This window comes from Cimex lectularius, unplaced genomic scaffold (genome assembly GCF_000648675.2).
Source record: "Cimex lectularius strain Harlan isolate CLEC.00 unplaced genomic scaffold, Clec_2.1 scaffold4, whole genome shotgun sequence".
NCBI classification, from domain to species: domain Eukaryota; kingdom Metazoa; phylum Arthropoda; class Insecta; order Hemiptera; family Cimicidae; genus Cimex; species Cimex lectularius.
Window position 1 is genome coordinate 3,827,251 of NW_019392723.1, and position 22,844 is coordinate 3,850,094.

At 36.3% G+C, this 22,844-nt stretch overlaps 2 protein-coding genes across 2 annotated transcripts in view; both read right to left on the reverse strand.

Moving 5' to 3' along the window:
• Nucleotides 1–2,972, reverse strand: part of LOC106671136 — a 34,158-nt gene extending 31,186 nt beyond the window's left edge. The window contains exons 1-2 of the mRNA XM_014401985.2: nucleotides 2,929–2,972; nucleotides 2,368–2,593 (exon numbers count right to left, since the gene is read on the reverse strand). Coding sequence (XP_014257471.1) covers nucleotides 2,368–2,593; nucleotides 2,929–2,972 — 270 coding nt within the window. The remainder of the gene's footprint in view (nucleotides 1–2,367; nucleotides 2,594–2,928) is intronic.
• A 7,735-nt stretch (nucleotides 2,973–10,707) lies between these two features.
• On the reverse strand, nucleotides 10,708–22,759 carry LOC106672972 (4-coumarate--CoA ligase 1-like). Its single transcript, XM_014404844.1, has 7 exons — nucleotides 22,650–22,759; nucleotides 18,810–19,017; nucleotides 16,771–17,074; nucleotides 16,527–16,686; nucleotides 14,646–15,158; nucleotides 14,424–14,589; nucleotides 10,708–10,994 (listed from the first exon to the last, which is right to left on the reverse strand). Exons 1-7 carry the CDS (start codon nucleotides 22,749–22,751, stop codon nucleotides 10,876–10,878), a joined length of 1,572 nt encoding a protein of 523 aa, XP_014260330.1. The 5' UTR covers nucleotides 22,752–22,759; the 3' UTR covers nucleotides 10,708–10,875.
• Between the last annotated feature and the right edge of the window lie 85 nt (nucleotides 22,760–22,844).

The following is a 22,844-nucleotide window of genomic DNA, read 5'->3' on the forward strand; positions in this document are numbered from 1 at the left end:
TCTACTATATTTTGGTTCTCTTTTAACGCACTATCGTTCCTGACTAACGCCCGATTTTTACCCTTTCTGCCGTCCTTCTTTTAATGGGTAAGCTTATTGGAATACAGACGAGACGGGCCAACGTCGGAGTTAACTAGAATCTACCGAATCTCCTTTTTTTTCGTTTATTTAGATTTTTATTTTGCTCCAAAATGATTGTTTGTCGTCTTCAAACATAATAGGATAATAGGAACTATCGCCTTAAAAAGGTATAATTAGTTGTTATGAGCACTACAGACCCTGAACCTTTCCACTCATCCACTCGACTCCCAACCAACTTCGTGTCCTGTCGCTATTTTGTGTAGCAAGTACGAAGAGCGACCAGTCTAGATGGGTTCGACGTAAAGCCTCAACAATTTTCAACAAATTCTATGAGTTTAATTTTCCTCGGCCTTACATACCGACTAGCATCGTGTCCTCGTCCAACGGAAATATTATTATTATTGAAACCACTCTTCTCACGGACTACCATGTGAATCACATTCCATCGACATTGTTCTACCGGCAGACAATATCAGCCTCCATCGCATACTGATTATAAAGTATAAATATCATGTGTTGTATATAGTTTAGTATCATTATGTACAACCTCTTATTCGTCTTAATAAATCTGGACGAATTTACCTACAATGTAGGTATAATACGTCAATAAATGATTGTATTCTATGGACTCATTCTTTTGTATACACTTCACTGAAGCGATGAAGTACAAAAAAATCATTTTTTTAACTTTTTTATACATAATCTCATCAACTAATTGTAAGTAATGGCCCAAATGCTAGTTGCGTCCTTTTCAGGTGATCGAGAAACGCAGGGAAAGTACGGCCAAAACAGAAAGGATAGGCGGACCAAAATGATCCGATGAGGATGGTGGTACCAACCGAAATAAGTAGTAATGATTCAGAATGTGCCTACGGTGTGTAGAGAATTCTTGAGATAGGTTCATGGAGTACCCCTGAATCTCTCGGTTAAGTACGATTTTAGAATCTGGTAGTGTGTAAGAGGGTGGACTCTCTTAAGCTACCAGTGTCTTGCTCATTATAGGCAATAGACTTATTGGATAATGGAAAGTTATGGGGTGATTTATCCTTTGGTATAATAAATCACAAACAAGTTATATATGTATATATAAATATCTATTTTTTAAATTTTATTTGTCAATGTTGGCTATGGATCCATATCTTTCCTAACATAATAACTTTCTACAAATTATAATTTAACCAACGATTTTTTTTTAACTTATGTGATTTGTCTCAAGTCTTTCGTTCAAATCACAATTATTTTCAGATCTTAGTAGAAATAAATACAAAATAATTTGTGTTTTGGTTTAAGAAAAAGAGCATAATTTATTTCTGTCTAACAAAAACACAAGAGAAATTAAACTTTGACCGTCAACTTATTTATTTAGTCAATTAAGTCACTACTGTGTTGGCATAAAGATACTAAATTATATTTGAACAATACATAAAAATTAACTCGTAAACCTTGAAATATAGGTAAAAGCAAATCGACAGCTCGTTTAGCTAATATTTTTCAGCAAAACAAAGAACAATAATCTGTGATTTTTTGATAGGAAATGATTAATTTGTAAATTTTAAATCGAAGTGAATTTAAATCCAGTTGCAATAAGCAACTCTGAACAACCGTGGGATATGTTTTTGTACGTTTTATGAAATTATGAGATTGTGTTTGGTTTTGATTCGCGAGAAAGAGAGAGAAAGTGATAGATTGAGAGTGAGAGCAGGACGACCTTGAATATCCTTTATTATTTTATATTAGGAAGTGGTTCAATTTTAATAATAACCGACCGTTTACGTACAGAGATGTCCTGTATGATTCATGCTTAGGTATGTGAGAATATTCCCCGGATCCGAGGCGCCATTGACTCCCTTTATCACACGAGTAACGGAACGATCTCTCCCGTCAAATGTCCCCAGGTGATCGAATCAAAGTATGCGTTACATAAAAGCACGGCGATGATCTCAGGTGTCGTGGAAGGGGGAAGGTACGTCCTCGTTCAGTAGGTCAAGAATTGTATGTAAGTGGCAATGTCATACAACAGGTATCAAATCTCAACTAGCGTCTACCTGATTCCTACTTTTTTTAAATCCTCTTATCAGTACAATTTATGCTTTGAAAAATTAAAAAAAAACTGGTTTAACGAAGAACAGCTTTTTCCTTATAATCTATATAAATAATTTATAAAAAATATAGACAAACTAGTAGAAAAGAAAAACGGAAAGCGCCTTGCGTATCGTAGATTCTTTGACAGAAGCTTATATTTACGTGTATGCAATTATTTTTTTTTTTAATATATTTTTAACGTACTAAGTAGGTGACTCCATCGCTGGGCTCTTCAAAGCCGGAATTGTTGGTCGTACAAGTCACGAACAAAACTAGTGACAAAATCCAGGCGAATTGGTAGAACATTTTCGATGAGGACGTCTCAAGAACGTACGAAGAGCTGGCCGCGGCTTCGACAGCGGCGGATAAGTGCGAACTGAGCAGGGCAACACGGTCCCACTGACGGCCCCCACTTGACCACTGTTTACCCCTTCCAATGCCCAAATAAATTTCTTACCTACTTAATTTAATCGGTAGTTTTCTTATTTATTTATATTTTTATTGAATGCCAGTAGCTGTCTCTGCTAATTGTTTAATAAGCCGAGGAGTCATTGTCCGCGCATGTGTGCATGTGTATTTCGACTTGAAATCTTGACTTGAAAATGTGTACGTCGACTGAAATCTGTACAACTCTGTAGTTTTATACAAATAAGTGATTATTAGCTGATGTTTTTTTATAGTCATATCTGATGATGATCTCAATATCATGACTTAATATGGTTGTGCTTCAAAACAATAAGTACCACTATTGGTGGTAACACTAACATCGCAGATATGTTCATATTTATATCCTGTTGAAGGAGATACATTCCTTGAAAGCTCGAAAAATTGATCACACGTTTTATTTAAACTTTTTTTTTGTGAAACTAGGTAGGAAAATATTAGACGTGTCCGAGCCAATGGGCTCTAAGAGCCGAGAAAAACAAATTTAATTTTTATTTCTATCTTCGTTGAGCATGTATTTTAAGGTTATTATATATCAATTGATTTTTATATTTCGTTTTTGGAAAATTTTGTTAAATGAGATTACATATAAAAAATTTACAAAAACCAAAAGACGCTATGGATAAAGTAGACGGGAAAAATATGTTTGAAGAAAACTATTCGGATTTGTTTTAGGCATAGTGTTAAGCACTTAAAGAGGAATACAATAAATAATAAAATAAAATTTTTGATATCGATATGCCGGGGCAATGTTAAAAACGAAGGGACAATATTGAGGAAAATTTATTTTTTAATTTTCAAAAAAATTGTAGTAAGGCGTTTTTAAGTTTGCCAAAATGGAATATCAAATTTATTTCTTGCTAAAAAAAAAACTATTTTAACCTACTTGGCTGAATCGCTAGATCACTACGTAAAAATTGAAATTTCCCCTTGGGTATAGAGAAAAATACGTTAAAATACTGTATATACATTTTTTTAAATGATGATTCATAAATGCATTGATGGAACATGTTGGAAAAAAAAATAATGTCATAAAAAAGATTGTCACAACAATTTTTATTAAAGGTTTTTGAAATTCGTAACTACAATATATTTTATTCAAATTCAACGTCATGACGATGGAAAGTTGGAATTCTCTCCTTTCAGGCTATAACAACAATCTTTAGGTTTAGTGTGAATATGTGGGAAAAATATAGAGTGAAACCAACAAAAACTAGCTTTTTCTACGGTTCTTGCCAATGGGACCAAGGGGACAAAAAAAAGATTTTCTACCTTTGTCACATATGTATATAAACATTTTTTTACGAGGGTTCGCAACAGCAGTGGTCATATAAACCCTCTGGGTGCCGTGTGTTTGAAAAAAAGCCCATTTGTAAATATGTCGGGTTCGAATGCAGGGTCGCTGGATTCGAACCCGGGACCTTCACCTTACAATGATGAGCGCCGTGTCAACGCCTAAACCATTGCGGCCACCCTCACCCCAATAANACTAGGTATATGAAAACTCATACAAACAAAAAAACCGCATAAAAAAAACTTCCTTGTCACTAAGTATTTGATGTTAATTTTTTTTATAAAAAAAATTAAAAAAGCAATTCGGACTCGGTTTCAGCACCATTTAATGTACTTAAATACTAATTTTTATATCAGTAAAAAAAAAACATTTTTGCGATGATAAGCTAAGGGTAAATTTCTCTTTATTCTCTTTTTAAGGGTCTATCTCCAATACTTACTGTTTCACGTAAAATTTCATAGCTTATCTGAATTTTTATCCAAATTGAATATTACGCCAACCGTTAGAAAGCTGGATTATTTTTCTTTTGAAGATTATCATATTATTAGAAGGTAGGCAAAATTTTTGAGAAATTTTTATTTTCAAAAATTTGGATTCGGTTTTTTTAAAATCGTACAAAAGATGAATATTAACGTTGTTTCAGGCCAAAAAAAAACGTTAACTACTTTCGCTAAGTCACCAGGTCACCACGTCAAAATTGTATTTGGCAGTTAGCTTTAGCATGGTTATGTGCAAAGTAGGCTTTTTTTTCTTATTATTCCTAAATGCATCTGTTGTTATTAAAAGATGCCACAAACAGGAAACGGGCCGATAAAAAATAAACAATACAATTAGTCATAATTTATAAGGAACCGTGCAATTATTGACAATTGTACCAACTTGTCGAACAGTCACACCGTTCTAAATTTTACTGAGATATAATTGTCTTTGTTCCTGGTCCCAACAATAGAAATAATACAGGAAAAAATAATGGTAACACAATTGAAAATTAATATAGACAAATAATTCTTTATTTTAAAGGAGATAGTGAAACGATAACATTGTTTTCCTTACTTATATTGATTCAAAAGCAATTGCTTGAAAATACTAATATTTCATGTAAAAGTTGGCAAAACTTTTTTTTTACAAAATTTTATAATCTGTCAGAGTTATAATTTCAATCTTTACCTTTTTGCAATTTTTTGGCCCTTTTATATTCAAGTAGTTTTTCTTCCCACGTGTTTCTTCTTATCAGTTGATTGAGTATTTTTTTGTTTCAATGATTTGGAGGATAGTTTAATTTAAAACGTAAACGGTTTAGTTTGACATTAAAAAATGTTAATTGGAAGATAAACAAAAATGTAAACTTGGCGGAAAAAGGCCATATAAAAAAATCGTATTTATTTGCAGTCGCTGTACCTTATATATATAATCTCTCTCTCTCTCTCTCTCTCTCTCTCTCTCTCTCTCTCTCTCTCTCTCTCTCTCTCTCTNCTCTCTCTCTCTCTCTCTTTCTAGGAAGACGAAGAATCTGGTAGGGACATTTCGCTTTTTTCCATAAGTTAACCCTTTTTATATTAAAATTAAACCTTTTTAATTTAAAATTAGCTTTTTTACCTTAACATCCACGCTTTTTAAACAAAAATTGACATTTTCGGCTTGGTTAGCCCGAGGAATTTTTTCTTCTCCGGTGTCCTGTTGTTCCACTTAATCATTCTTAACCACTTTGAAGTTTTTTCAAGTCCGATATTAAGACCATTATTGGAAAGCTAGAATGTTCTATATTCAGCTTATGTAAACTGAGTAATGTAAAATGTTTAGATTTCATGTCATTATCTGTGAAAAAGTAAGAATTAAATCTAGAAAAACACTTCAAACTTTTTATATCTTCAATTTTAAATTATTTACGAGGGGACGTTTATACTATTATATTATTATTGCTGTTACTATTATTTTACGTTTATAAAACTAAATTTATTTCTAATATATTTACATGTAAGGGGACTTAAAGCCCTATTTGTACTTTTAAAATAAATAAATAATAATAAAGTCCCTGTGTATAGGTAGAGTTGTTTTAAAGTTGCAGGTTGATTTTCGAAATGGGAAAGGCGAACGTTTTTTGGAAAAAAAAATATCTGTTTATTATCCCAAAAATTTGTATTTCTTTCATTTTTCGGGTGCAAAAAAACGTGCATCAACTTTTTTCTTACTAAAAAAAATTTTAGCCAATTTTTGTCTCGTTACGTTGGATTAGCTTGGGACCAATTCTTTTTCCCGATGCCTCTTGTAACATTTAAAAATACATAACTACTGTACCTTTCATCCAAATTCAATGTTTTATGTTAGAAGTGAGAAAAATATGGAAGAAATCATGAAAAACACCTCGAACGTTTTATTTTGTATCATTGATTTATTTATTTATTTTTAACAGAAACCACGTTTATTCCATTATCTGTAATTTATTACTTTTTATGCTCCTGTAAAGTTACTTGTGGATCTGTACAGTTGTTTTAAAGTTCGGTGTTTTTGTGATTTTAGAAAAAAAAATCGTAGCAATTTGTAAGACAATAGGTTTTAGGATAAATTTTTGTTTGTGTTCAACCTTTCTTGAGGGTGCAAAAAACGAACATGATCTTTGTTTCTTGCTAAAAAAATATTTTCTATTTTCGCCAATTTTAATATTTTCCTAGGTTGGACCTTTTCTTAACCCCCCCCCCCCAGTGGATGTACTTCCAAATATTAGCGATAGCACGTGGTGAAATTTTTCAACCAGAAAATACTAGCTTTTTGATAATAAAATTCAAAAATTAGATTCAGAAAAAATCGTTATATTTTCGAGTAATTATGTTACAAGAAGAATTTTTTAAATTTTGTTTTGAGAAGTTTTGTCTACATATTTTTCCAGACGCTTTGAAAAAGGAACTAAACATTCCGACAAAGTCTTGTATGCAAAGAATAAAACGGTACCAAAACATTTTGTGTTTTTCTGGCTGAATTCTATACCATCGTGAATATTTGAAAGTACAGACATCCACTCACTGGGTGTAAAGTAAAGGTTGCAGCGTCAGTCGACCGGGTCGTGCGTGAAGCTCTTGCGCGTCAAGAAGACTGTGGCTCCGAGAGGGTCATCGTAACCCGACTCAGAAATGGCCATATGCGGCTGACAACAGACACTTACTTTTGGGCTTAAGTCCGCGTATGTGCCCGGCATGCAGAGAACGTTGCTCAACGAGCCCCAGGCGTGCAGGAATGCCAGCCGAGTACTACTTCGATTATTGAAGAAATATGTAAAATTGAAATAGTCTGATGATTAAAAGAATCTGTAATACCATTTACGATATTGAGAAACTGTTTTTACTGAGACAGACTAGGTACGGGCACAACACTTAAACAACCACAAAATCACAAAAATAAAAACGCAACACAAACCGCATTTATGAATAATAAAAAAAGTTCACTAATTTCGTGGTCCGCTTGACCGTGGGGTTGAGATAGGAAGTTGATGTCCGATGGATCGAGATCACGATAGCTCAAGTGGTAGAGCAGCGGCGTATCTAGCCGAAGATCGTGGGTTCGAATCCCGCTTGTGCCATTAACTTTTTTTTATCTCAACTAAAAACCTTAATTAATTGTAAAATAAAAAAGTATTTTATCGTACTTTGTCCCACGCACATGGCCGAAAATAATTTTTTCATAGCGACCTAGCGACTTTGGTTTTTTGCACTCTCAAACACCCCTGAATGCAAATTTTTTGGAAAATTAACAAATCCTCGTAATTTTCGCCTTGGAAAGCCTGCGATTGTTTTTTTCGAAAATCACAAAAACAGCAATAACTTTAAAACAATTTTACCGATCCACAGGAAACTTTTTAGGAGTTTAGAAGCAGAAAAATTAATGGAAGTTAGTAATGGAAGAAACCCGGTTTCTGCAACAAAATTAAAATAGGAGATGTACAATAAAACGTTTGAGATGTTTTTCTTGATTTCAACCTAAAGTTACATCCACAAAGAAGAACGTTGAATTTGTATAAAATATAGAGTAGTTATATATTTTTAAGTGTAACAAGAGGCATTAGAGAAAAACAGAATAAAAAAAGTTTGTGTAAAACCCAAAGGTTGTTGATCAACTCGGAAAAAAGAACAATCCAACTTTCCAGCGGTTGCCATAACGTTGAATTTGGATAAAATGTAGAGTAGTTATATATTCTTAAGTGTAAGAAGAAGCATTAGAGAATAAAGGAATGAAAAAAATTGTCATAAAACCCAAAGATTGTTGATAGACTTTCACAGAAGAATAATCCAGCATACAAAACGGTTGTCATAACGTTCAGTTTGTATATAATCAAGAGTGAGCATGAATTTTTATGTAGAACAACAGCCATTGGAGAGAAAAATTACCCCAAGGCTATCCAACCTGGGAAAATAGGATAAAATATTTGTTTAGCAAGAACGAAAGTTGATATTAATCCATTATATTTCTCGGTCCGATTAACCAAATAACTTCTTTATTCTAATTTCTCTCTAATATTCTCTATTCTAATCTTTATGCAAGGTATTGGTGGAAATTAATGTTTCGCACCCTCAAAAGCGGCTGAATATCAATTTTTGGTAAACATTTTCAAAATAATATTTTTCTTTAAAATGTTTCAACTTCTAAGCCTGATATTTGGTTTTGTAATATATAATTAATATAATTANTTAACTTTTTTCATCTCAACTAAAAACCTTAATTAATTGTAAAATAGAATAAAATATTTTTTTGTATTTATTTATTTTTTTTTTTAAAGCAAGAAACTGTAATACCCATCATTCCAATTATCATTAAATATTTTAATTTAAAACCTTTCCCATTGTTCCGTCATCCCATGATAAGTGCATTTCCCTTCACCCCCACCATGCTAAATCCACTCCTAGACCTCAGGATACATAATAGGAAAAATTGTAACAAGCAAAGAGTCTGTTTCCCGTTAGCCCTGCACTCTTATACTTATTAACTTTTTAATACAGAAGTTAAATTTCCTCTGTAATGTTTATCCCTTTTTTTCCTTTTGAACGAGGGTATTTCAACTAAAGGTTATACCCTCGTGGTGCTGGTGTTTTTGAAGAAAAAAAGTCCATTTGTAAGCATGTCGAGTTCGAACCCGGGACCTACAGCGATGAGCGCCGGCCGTGTCACGCCTACAACCCGCCCGGCCGACGACGCCCCTAGAGAAACAAATTTGAGATTTGTTTGTTTGCACCCGTAAAATCCCCAATACAGAAACTTTTGGAAAAACCAAAAAATAATATTCTAGTTTATTGTCATACAGATTTTATTAAGAGATGAGGAACGTAAAGGCTCACAGTCCTATTAAATACAGATAACTCACAAGTTTGGTCAGTATTGTCTGTAATAAATGTCTTCGAAACCCAATTTTCTTATGAAATCAGAGATGAAGTTGTGTATTTCCCTCCTTTTAATTAGAAATAATTTTACGTCACTTTCCCTGTCTCTCAGAGAATATTAATGAAAATGTAGCAGGGACAATAATTCAATGCATAACTGAAAAATAAGCTTTACTCTAGGACGTAAAGTCCCCTCGAATAATTAATCATATGGGGGGCGTCAGTGGCCGCAACGGTTAAAGGTCTTTGCCCACTAGAACGTATCATACTAGGACCGTAACCGTACCGACACATGCAAATAAATATTCTTTACATCATTTAGTATTAGAAAATGCCCACTACACCGTTCCGTCAGCGGCCGTGCACGTTCAGTCAAAAATCGGTTGCGCATCCGGCCTACTGTGTTGCTGTCCCGTTCCACACAAGTTCTTTGCATTCGACGAAGAGATCTGTGTTTGTGTTCTATTGTATTGTGAGTGTTTGTGTCTTAATAAAAATGGAGGATGAACAACTAATAGAATATGTTCGTAATTACGAGTTTTTATACAATTTACAACATCTAGTGTTTTTTTCCCTCTTCCTCGTCCAAAATAATGGCAATCATGGCCAATTCTCGTATAGATAATTTTCTAATAGCCATGCTTTATTTAACAAATTCACTCCACACAAGAAAACAAATGTTCACAAACGACGCGATTTTAAAAAAGAAATGTACGACAGCGACTGAAGCAGGACGGCTACTAATCGTTTTTACATACGCGTTACAAACGGGTATAGAACGCGGTTCATCCGTTGCAGTGGGCATAGTAGTGACCGGACCGTTTTTTTTTTTGTTTTTTTTGTGCCTGACACGGTCCTAGTGTAAGGTAAAGATGTATGATGTGTAATGTAAGGTAAAGATCCCGTGTTCGAATCCAGCGGTCCTGCATTAGACATACTTACAAATGGGCTTTTTTCAACAACACCGGCACCCTGAGGGTTTATATGGCCTCCGCTGTTGCGAATTCATGTCTGATACGGATATACAAAGATGCCCATTTACAAAAATATATTCATATAAAGTAAAACTACTCTACTATGTACAATAAAGGAAAAAGGGAGAATTAAAAATCTTCGGTGCCAAGTTGTCAAAGACAAGAAGTAATCAAAAAGACACTTAAAGATGGAATGGCGGATAACTTTAAGTTTGAGGGATGTAGAGGTCATCTGAAGGCAAGATAATTTATGTTGAGAGGAATGGGAAAATATCGTCTGATAGAGGAATATGCCAAGGAAGTATTGTGGTAAGAATGGTTTTTCAAATATAGTTTTATCCTCAAGCTCCCTAAAAAGTCCTCCGTACACAGCAATGTAAGAGAGGGTGTCAAAGCAGCTTCGGGAAATCTGGGATATATGGAACTTCCAGGACAAGCCTCTTCAAGAATATCAAGGTTCTAGACGATGGAACAGAAAGAAAGGTGATTGTTTATTATAAACAGAAAGATAGAAGGTAAGGAATGAAAGATCTTCCTGTGTTATTACACCCTTACAAATATAATGTATTTTTATTTCAACTATTATTAGTGGTGGTAAAGGATAATAGTATTGAGTACCACACTATAACCCATAAAACTAATTTTTCTTCAACATTTTTTTAAGCTCTCCATGTAATATTTTCCCAACTGCACTCTTAGGAAGAGAAGGAAGAAAATGCACACCACCTCTCAATTTCTTTGAATCGCTCACATTTTCTGAAAATGAGAAAGTCACGTTTTAGAATTATGTGTCCATTAATTTAAAGCACAAAGCCTAAAAGAATAAATTAGGAATAATCGGCCGCGAGCCACATAGCAATGGACTGGTTATCTCTTCAAATTAGTTTCTCCTCATCTCCTGATCATGGACCTCATCGGATGAAGAAAAAAAGCTTTTTTTTAAACTAACCTAATCAATTTGGATTTTGGCATCTGTTCTCCTCCTACCTGTCTCCAGTACTTACACCTCAACTCAGCATGACTCCCCACTTCAAGAATTTTTACACCAAGAACTCCACTTTATCACCTCTATTTATCTTAAACTTTTACCCCTTCGTAAAATACGAATTATAAGATTAAAAAGCTCCTGAATTTGACCTCATTAATCCTTCCAAACTTCGTAAACTGAAATCCATAGTTTTCCCAATTAATACTCCAACTACTCTCCGTACATTTCACGATGACATGGACTTTTTCACGGTTCTCCCATATATCCCAACAATGCACACCACCGCCCCAGAACTCATGGAAAAGCACGTCCGGAAGCAAGTCTGTAAGCAAAACCCCAATCCATGAAGCGTTTAGGACCAATCACCGTCTATGAATTTGGTTGTGACTGTTACTATACCATGTCATCGTGTTGTGGACATAATCGCCTGGTCGGGGGTATTCTTCAATGTCGAACAGGCTGATTAGCATTTTGGCTTGCATCCTATGTTCTGCACACTTCCTAACCCATCTACGGTATCCTTTACATTCTTCTTTGTACAAGGCAAAACCGGTCGCTCAGATAACGTCCTCGGTCGGTTAATTTACTCAGTATATACTTCTGATATCCCTTCCCGTTCCGATACTACTATCCTAACATGCTCAAAAGACTCTGCCATCCTATCGACGTAACTCCTTCTAACGTCAAATACGAATTTAAAAATCTACAAAAATCTTCTGGATTAGCCTCATTATGCGATCAATCCTTCTTCAATTTCCAACAAAAGCCATAATTTTCCTAACCTCTCACTTCCCAACGCCTTAACCGTAAATCCAATCAATTTAGATTTAGGCGTCACTATTTTACGGTGGCATTGTGTTGTGGACATCATAGCATCCTCCCTTAACAGAAGGAATCCTAATCGAGGGTCTTCCTCGAAGTCTGGCGGACAGCTCTCATCTTGAGAATCAAAACGTCCGATAAGGCCAAATAGGCCAGGTGCGGACGCTAAGATCCTCTTGTCTTGTTGACGAAGAGTTCTCGAGAACCTCATGACCGAACCTCCAAAAAATGGCAAATCAAACTCAACTCCACAAAATCTCAAAATATAAACTTCAACCTCCGTCTCAAAACATCCGATCTGTTATAACCTAACCCTCCCTTCCTACCGGAAACGTCATCCGCTACCTTGGGCTGTAGCAGACAAGCAACTAACCTACCTCATACACGACTCAAAAGAACATGACTGAACCGACGTTACTCATTACCTAAAAATTCTCTAGATTATCTAAACTTTTCTTCGACAACGAACTACTCATAAGCTAGTATACCGCATAGAACTGTCGAGTTCGACCAAACCGTCCAAACTCCGCAGAACCTTGACAATACAATCCCGAATCCTTAGATCCATGATCACCAATTAATCAATCCATGTTCTATATTATATATACAAGCGCACCGTTCATAACTTTCTAAATGTTCCCTTCATAAAAGATATCGTATGATCCTGCTATATAAAATTATACATTGTATTTCAATCCTTCTTTTTTTAAATTTATTTGTATTGTACCTATTCATGATCATATACGTACACATGATTAATGTATTGCACACCAAAAACTAGCACTGCACCGGTAGAACACATGATTTGAGGAGCCAGCTCACTCAGCCATTGCTGGCACTCAATGGGTACCATTAGGTGTCAAGGAGGTCCCGAGGCCACCAGGCTGAGGGGGACGTGGCGGGTTGTCAGGATGGGAATGAGTGGAGAAGGGTTGATCAGTATGGTTCGATAGGTTGGTGTAGAATGTTTGGAATCTGGACCGGATTAGTTCGTTGACAAAAGGAATGTTGAGGTCTTTCTGGGTAGTGAGGTTAGTGACATAATAAGGTGTTTTGACAATTTGTCTAAGGACTGTCGATTGGAAGGGCTGGATTCGCTGGATATTGGATAGCTTGGAAGTTCCCCATAGTTCCACTCCGTATGTCCATATTGGTCCTAGTAAAGTCTTGTATGTTAGCTTTGTCTTAGGTGTCAAAGTCGATTTCGGCCTTAGAAGTCTTCGCAGTAGTTCAAGTCTTGTATTAAGTCGTTGTTTTTTAAGCCTTGTGTGGATTCCACGTCAGTCTGCTGTCTAGATATATTCCCAGGTATTTGACTTGAGTAGAAACTGGTATATCTTTGTTGTTGAGGTACATTGGAGGGCAAGATTGCTTTTTCAGCGTAAAAATACACTGAGTGCATTTTTCTTCGTCATTCTTGTCATCCATTTTTTACACCAGTCTTCGATAATCTCAAGATGTTCCTGGATGTTGGAAGTAGCTTGGACAGGATTCTAGTTAGAGGATAGGATTGCGGTGTCGTCCGCGTAGGTGGTGATTATAGTGTCAGGATGTATTGGTAGGTCAGCAGTATAAATGATGTAAAGGATAGGACCAAAGATACTTCCTTGCGGTACGCCAGCCCATAGAGCCCATAGATAGAGAACTCATTGCCGCACCTCACTCTGAAACAGCGATCAGTTAGGTAGGATTTCAATAAAAGGTAATAAAGAGAGGGTAAGAAGGACTTAAGTTTAAAAAGCATGCCTGGCATCCAGGCCATGTCGAAAGCCTGTGCTACTTTTAAGTACGCGCCCAGGCAATACTCCTTTTTTTCTAGAGCCAATGAGATGGTGTCAACTACTCTAAAACATTGTTGGATAGTGGAATATTTAGGACGGTAACCGAATTGGTGAGAGGGAATAATTTTATAAGTGCCAAGGACTGGTATCAAGAGTTTAAAAAGGAGTCGTTCTAGGATTTTGGACATTGCGGGAAGCAGGCTAATAGGTCTGTTGGCTGATGAGGTCAGGTTGGGGGATTTGTGAGGTTTAAGGATGAGAATAATGACGGAATAATTACATCAATCCTATTCTAATCCCGATCTATTTCTAATAATCCTCGAGGTCTAAATAGGCAGTCGCCCCCTGTCACTGGACAACTTCTCTTCTTTATTTAATGATTTAATGTCATGTACTGACTTACGATGATCTAAGTAAATTATTGCTTTAGGAGCAGCTTTATGGATGAGCCTTTCATCTTTTTTTTAAATGTCTGAATCGCTTCTGAATATATGTCATAATTAATTGACATTTTTAGTCTAATATCGATTCCAGCATCCAGAAAGTAAAGTAAACGTTTTCTAACTAGAAACTATTATTTTGTTCTAGTATTACCTTCAACTATAGCACATAATTCATTTTCAGTCAATGGTGAATTTGATCGTTTTACTACAAAAGCAGTCGGCCAATCTCCATCGATATCATGTGGTTTACCGACAATACTGGCTTCAATAACATCAGGATGTCTATACAGTATTGCTTCAAGTTCAAAGGGTGATATCTAAAAAGAAAAAGCTTTACTGTGGCTGTTTTTGTTTTAGTTAAAATATGATTTACCTGTACTCCTCTGTATTTCATTATTTCTTTTATCCTTGATGTGAAGTACAAATACCCTTTTTCGTCATAGTAACCGGCATCTCCCATGTGCCACCAACCTTCTGAATCTAAATCAGTGGTTTCAAGATTTTTGTTCATATATCCGGCCATAAAATAATCCGATTTAACACAGATCTCTCCTTCTTCCCTTGGGCCCTGCTCCTTTCCGGATTCGAGGTCTGTTATTTTGACAGTCATCCCAGGGATGACCTGCCCTACAGAACCATATTCTGGACAATCGACAGGAACTTGGTTTTCAAAGCAAGAGACAAATCCGGCTTCACTTGATCCATAAGCGGAATGTAAAACGTTATTATCGTTGAAAACGCATTTACGAATCAGATGTTTATGCGCGAGTGATATATATGATCCACTTAAAAGGACGTATTTCATGGAGGTCGTATCATATTCGTGAAGATTCGGTAAAGAACACATTTCAATAAGGACAGATGGACCAGTAAACCAACATTCAGGCTGTAAAAAAAAATATATATATATATTAAAAAAATGTTTAAATTATATCAGGACCAGGAAAGAATATGCGTATTATTTGCGATTCTTTTTTTATATTTCTGAGGTCCTTTTGACAAAAAAAGGTGTAACATTCTTTGATTAAAAGAGCTTAAGTGAGGAGGTCCTGTAAAATTTAAATTCAAGATAGACTACTGACGAGAGGACTCTCTAAGTCGAAGAACTTGCGACGGCTCAAATAGCGCGAACAACAGGCTTGCTGTACTGCAATAAACTTCCCAAATTCAGACCATGCCGTCAGAACGTCAGTCCTCCAGGGTTGAGAGTAACGGGGTAAAATATTAAACCACGGATTGGAGTTGGGCAAATGGCAACTGCTACTTACACACCGTCCTTGCGGTAACAAACAATTGGTTCAAATGGGTTCATTGAAGTCAAATAAATTGTCGGAACCTTCGTAGCAAAAGTGATCCAAGGCAATAAAATACAAATCAGGGGTCGAGCGTCTACCCAAGTATAGGGAGCTGAAAACGCCTAGCGTCGTTCCAAAGTAATAAATAATGAAAAAAGGGCCTAACATCATAGCTTTCCCAAACATGGCTCGAAAACAGCCTAATTTGCACTAGATATACTACCAACAGCTCGTACGGATTGCTCACTCGACAACTGACTTGGCTAACATCTGCCTGAGGCCCTAAAAACCGTACTCCGTCCCCAACACTAGCGTTCATAAGCAAGGAGCATGCTTGCTCTATATTTAAGGTCAACCAGGATAAAATACTCGTCGAGTCATCTCATTCTCTAATGGAGAAAGCAGCTATCAGAAGCTACAAACAAGGGTCCTGTGATGTCTCCCAACAGTATGATTAGTGGTTATTAACCAAGGAGTTTTAAGTCCTCTATCATTTTCCATCTACACGACCTTCTATGCCACCAATCCTAGTGTGCTGACTGCCTGTTACTTAAATTTCCACCAGGAGCTGGCAGGCACCACTACTTCGACAATGCTTCCTCTTCCTAACAACAGCCAACAAGCATGCAGCACCCCTACTTATTATTAAATAGAGGCTCATCCAGCTTAAATTAAACTCATGATTTCTAAAGGAAAAAGCAGTCATCAGAAGCCACAATACATCAGGATTCTGTAATGACTGTCTGTGGCTTACTTCAGTTTCCACTAGACACACTACTGGTAGTTACCATTATTTCGACAAGGCTTCCATGCAGTCCTAGGCCTCCACGTCAACTCTGCCTATCTCTGCCCTATTATCTATCGAAAAGGTTGATACGTTGTGTGTCATATCCATAAGAATAATAACAGCGTGTGTACATATTTTCCATTGTCACTACTTACTATGGAAAGACACTGACCTTTAGGTTTGTAATGCATTTCATTAGTCCTCTCGCGTTACAATCGGCTGGTAAAATTACTGTCATCCCATTAAGCAAAGCTTTCTTTATTGTAAAAGGGTTGGAGATCCAGAACATAGGCGATGTCAGAAGAACTCGCGAAAATTTATTCCAAGTGTGACTGTATAATGAAACAAAATATCTAGGTCACTTTTGGGAAAATGAAAAAATCAGGTTATTGTATCAATATTTATCATTTACTTACAATAGTAACGTACGTTTATACATATTTTCGTCGCTCATTTTGACTGCTTTTGGTACCCCAGTGGTACCACTTGTGAATACAGCTAATACGAAGTGTTTTGCTGGGTCATCAATCTCTACACTTACATTTGATATATCTTCGTTCAAGAGATCGTCATATGATAAATACTGAGACACTTTGTGTTTCGTTATTATCGTTATATTCCATCCAATATTTTGTATGGATTCTTCAACGACCTTTAGGTATTGGTTGCCACAAAAAATTATAGCTGGTCGGCTTGTCATAATGCACGTTCTCACTTCAGCTAAACAAATGTTTTTATTATATTTAAAATTAGTTAAAATAATCTGATGAAGCACAATCCAATGGTTCTTGAGGGTGGGACGTAAAAACCATTTTTAATAGTAAACAGAGGGATGAGAGAAGGGGCTGGATCCAAACACAATATCCTGAGACTTTTGTACTTTCAAGTTAAGCCCATTGCCCACTGCCCAGGATCTTATGAAGTTTAAGTTGTATTGAACTCTTACATACTGAAAGTCAGGAGGTGAGAAGGAAAGGCAGATTTGGGCGTCATCTGCATAAAGGTGTTCGTAACAATGTTTTATTTATTTTTTTATTTAGGGAAGTCATGAACAAAAAAGATTATTGTAGTTGCTTGAGCCTTGAAGTACTCCAGATACGATAGATTGTGGACAGGATAGGGGCTCATTTGAGAAAGCCAGGTGGTGGGAAGGAAAGGTAGATTTGGAACGGAGTTGCTTGAACCGTGAGAGACTCCCGATAAGATGGACTGTGGAGAAACTGCTGAGAACGGTCTAAAAGTAAAGTCTTGACCCAGCAGAGGATAGTGTGAGATAAAGGTAATGTTTTACGTTTAGCAAAGAGAAGAGAACCTACTTTTTTATAGGCTCAAGGAAATATGCAGAAAGATGGTGACTTCACATGGGTCAGTTGGTCGGTATGTCGTTGCCAGAAGACATTTGTAAATGACTAATTTTCCAAGAGGTTTAGTAAGGTTTGAGATGATGGATTAGGAGTTTTATTTGGTTAACAATAGCTTCCATGTTTTAAGAAATAAGAAAATTCTGTAATTAACAATTTTAGATATGTAGGAGGAAAGTATTCACCCTACCGTACTTCCAAGTCGGACGAGGAGAAGACCGGTTTACTACCACTGACTTCATTGCTCCACTGACTTTACTCCGCATGCCAACATCAACTTATAATAAGTTAATTATATTCTACAAATCGAAAAACCACATATTATCAAATTTGATATGAATTATTAGTCTGTGGCCAATTTCCTCCCAATCCTAAATGCCCAAAGGTTACCCCGGCTATCAATTTGGTTTCCGCAACTGTCCAACCATGTTACCGGGGTTTGGACTTTACAGCCTCTTTTGAGTTGAGACAGTATTGCTCAGGGGTCTATCTTGATGTGGAGCAATTATTTAGCACCTGGGCTTGATGTTTGCTCATGAGCATCACTCCGTTTACTTACTACCTAATCCTTCTTCAGCTACCTTGCTGACAGGTACTACTAATTGAAATGTCGGCGTCTTCCCCAAAATGCCTAATCTATGATCTATGGAAGCAGTAAGAATAATAAATAAGAAGACATGCTTTAATTACCTTCTCAGGTATTCCAGCACAACCAATTAGTTCGGTTTAACGGTTTAACAGGTACTAAAGCAAATTTTAGAAAAATAAGCTATTAGGTTCAAGTGGAGGTCGACTAATAGTGAACCGGAAGGTACTAAGGCTAAAACTGTGGACGAATTCATCAGGTGACACTAGTAAAACGGATGATGGGATGACCTAGAAAATGAGAGACCTCGAGTCAGGAGAAAAGGACTCGAAACTTGGATCTCTATTCGTGGTATCCTCGAACACAAGGAGGCATATGAATAGGTAGGGGAGACATACACATCACACAAATAGGTCTAAAGCTGATGAATAGAAAACCTATAACATTGATCAAAAAGGGAACCCTGGAATGTTTTCTTATGTCATTTGGTACCAGAAATAATATTCACCTGGATTCAGGAAGTGGTTGATAGGGTTAGAAATTCCTCCGGCAATCCAAATTCCAAATTGAAACGACACAGATTCCCCGCTGTTATCTATGAGAGATGACACGACACTATTTCGTCCAATCCCCATCTTTTGGAGTCTCACTGCAATGCTAGTGCTCATTTGCAAAACGCTTAAGTACGTGTAGTGCTCGCCCGTAGATTCGTCGATCTGTAAATCAAGTAAAGTTTTGACATACTATAAAGGAAAAGAAAGCAGGAGTAAATCAAATAAAATTATATAGTATGTAGATGACTCCCCACAGAACCAGGTAAAGTGACTGATTTTTGGGCGGCCCGGAAAAAGGCGGGTGTGAGAGCTGTTGTCTGGTATAGCGAAATGTTGTTTCGGATGTCAGTAGAGAGCAGCAGGCTGATTGCTGTCCAGAGTACCCTTGCTGCTTGTAGCTAGTGCTTGAGTAGCACCATTAGTGAGTTGTGAGACCTCTTCGACGAGTCTGCATTATCCACGTTGAGTCCTTGCTTTCATTTTCTTCTGCAAGCCTTAGATGCGAATCCCATAGCTCTCTCCAACGGTTGAGCTTTCCCAAGCCAGGCAATCGAGGAGTGGCGTGCTCTTTACAGTGTGTCCCCCCAGTCACTAAAAATGTTCTCAGAAACATCATCATGTCGGGCAGTCATCACTTAAGGAATGTGGCCTTGGGTAAGAAAGGCCGGTGTTGAAAGGAGCTATGTGTTGTGAGGGGGCACTTACTACCTATGGGGTAAATAAGCCGGAGTGCTGGGCGAGAAGCGCCCTTCTTCAGTTAAAAGGGGAAGAAAAGGTTAAAAAGGACTATGTCCTAAAGATCAAGACAAGACCCTCCTTTTTTTTATATATACAAGAGTTTATTAATAAAGAATCTTTTACAACGCTTATGTACACCTGTCCCTTACCAACACCATTCGTTCATAAAATTTCCCAACACTAACCAAAAGAAATAATAAGGTTTTGCTTGAGCTTACTGGCTCCTTATAAATTATCGTTTTTCCAATTTACTGGGAGACCCGATCTGTTCGCCGTATCGCATACACCTGGCTCTTATCGTCCCTTTTCCTACGTCCCCTACCACGACGTCACTGTGGGGGGGACCCAATCCTGTATGTGTCGCTGCTGATGTGACAGTGTTGAGAACTCCTAACGACTACTTAAGCAGGCTGAGTTCTTGTTTTTCGTAAAGTGGTGCTTCAGGCTCATTTGCTGCTAAACCACAGGCAACCACCAGACAAGGAAAAAGCCGGGCAAGCTCAAAATATGAATCAAACTCTCTAGGGACAGACAACACGGCCTGTCAAGCTTCCATGGGAAATCTTAAAAGAAGTGACAAAGCAAAAGTATAAAAGTACGTAAAAAGGTCACATTCAAAACCTAGGAAGAATTTAACCAGAAAATAACTCGGGTACATGGGCACATAGGATTTTTTTGGTAATAAACAAGCAGACTGGACAGAAGAGGTCTGCAAGGCCTAGAACCTGTAGCTTAATGTTATCATAGCAGTAAAATTAACTGTGCAAATTAAACCGGTAAAGAGACCGAGTCCTCTTAAGCTTAACCTTGATTATTTAGTGCGAGAAACACATATTTTCATCATCCTACCCTCCAGAAAAGGAAGGAAGTTAGAATGCCTTGATTTAAACTCAAAGTTCGATAATAAGTCCGAATAGATTTTTACAATATCATGGTGTATAATCAACCTTTGGTAACTGAATAAGTTTGAATCGTCTGTCGAGTGATGGTAATAGTTTTAAGAAGAAATTTAGCCTTTTATGAAAACAGGAACAATGTGCAGGGGTAAATCATCTAACCTCTATTAATTGTCATGTCAGCATTAGATCACTTATTATTACTTTGCACATAACCATGCTAACGCCGGGAACACACTTACCCGATGCTACGCCATGCGACGCTACCCGACGCCTTGCCACGTTTTGGTAGGATGTGAACATCTATGCGGCGTCAAACGCACGCCACGTAGTCACACAGCGTGTATCACAAATCAGTATCGCAATCGCAACGCCTCTTTTGTTCTTAATGCATTATTTTGAGCAAAACCATGTAATAAATTGTTAGTTAACTTTTATCAGCACAACCATGTAATAAATTGTTCAATTTAATTGTATTAAATAAAGTTATTCCGGTGTTTTGATCAATTTTCTGCCTAACCATCATAATTAAATAATTTTTATAAAAACTCATGAATTTTTGATCTCGTTTAAAGTTGGTTTATAATAAAATAAGAATGTTATAATTAATATGACGACAAAATTACGTATACTTAGTTTGAAATAAACTACAAAAAATATGAGTGTCTTGGTCTGAAGAATCTCGACGAAAATGGTGTAATTTTATGATCAAAGCCATGAAATAAATTGTTAGTTAAATTTTATGAGCACACCAAGTACTAAATTGTTAGTTAAATTTAATTGTTTTCAATGAAGTTATTCCGGTGTTTTGATCAATTTTCTGCCTAACCATCATAATAAATAATTTTTATAAAAACTCATACATTTTTGATCTCATTTAATTTGGTTTATATTAAAATAAGAATGGTGTAATTAATATAATGACAAAATTATATATAAATAGTTTAAAATAAGCTACAAAAAATATGAGTGTCCTATTCTGACGCTACTCGATGAAAATGGTGTAATTGTATGAGAAAAACCGTGTAATAAATTGTTAGTTAAATTCATTATATCAAAAAATGGTATTCCGGTGTTTATGGTTTTTCCAAACCATTATAATTAATTTTTTTTAAATAAAAACTAATGAATTTTTGCTCTCGGTTAATTTGGTTTATATTAAAATAAGTATGTTGTAATTAATACAACGACAATAATACATGTAGTTTGAATAAAAATATGAGTGTCCGGTTCTTTTGTCTTCGACTGTACTCGATGCGACCCGACGAAAATCTGGACAGTAGGGATCGCAGAGCGTCGGGTAGGTTAGCGTGGCATAGCATCGGGTAGATGTGCACGGGGGTAATGCAACCTTATGGAAAATCGGAGTTTGTATTTGCGTCGGGTAGCGTCGCATGGCGTAGCATCGGGTAAGTGTGTTTCTGGCATTAAGCGTGAACCAATGCCGGTTCATAATGAGTTCACCAGGATCAACTCTCAGCTCATACTGTTTATCTTTCAAAGTTAATAAGAAAAGACTCGTGTATTTCTGAATTATTCAAAGTTTCAAACGTATTTATGTAAACTGGTTTTAGAAGCGGAGACAAAAAATATGTACATTTCCAGCGAGACTTTCGATTACAAAAGCGTGCTGTAAACAATGGGATGTTCAAATATATAACACTAAGACTTTTATATATGACATATGACATTTGTAACACTAAGATATGGTTGGTTGTTCAACGTCATTGTTTTCTCAAACATCATAGGGGCATTTATCAAAATATAAAACTCATTAAAAATAGAAATAATATTTTTATTTAAAAAATAATAATTGTGATGAAAACAATAACGTGCTCTTATTGCCCGGGTGTGCATATCATTGCTGGGTTTATCTGTCAGGGGATTCTGTTTGATTGGTTTTTAGTACATTTGTAAAAAGTAAAAAAAAAATATTTTCCTGACATTTTTCTGGGTTTTAATATATGAATACATTTGATCTTGTCTTCTGGCTTTTAATACAATAAATGATGTGTATTGACATGAAAAAAAATTCACCCAGAAGACAGAGAAAAACTAAGTAACTGTACTAAGAACGAAAGAAATGCAGTATATGTGTATATATAAGTGCATGCGAGACATAAAAATTTAAATTATCTTCTGTACTCAATTTGGTCATACCAGGAAGACGGATTTTCCGTTCTGTTTCAACTTGTCCAGGGCGCATTTTATGATAGACTGTCCTACGAAATGTGAAGGCAGTGGAGAACCCGCTAACGGCATCGTTGGTTTGATCTCTAAACCCGAGATATGGTCCTCTTTGCTTAAATACATATAGTTGCGTAACGATTCCACCTTCCAATTCTTTATAATTAT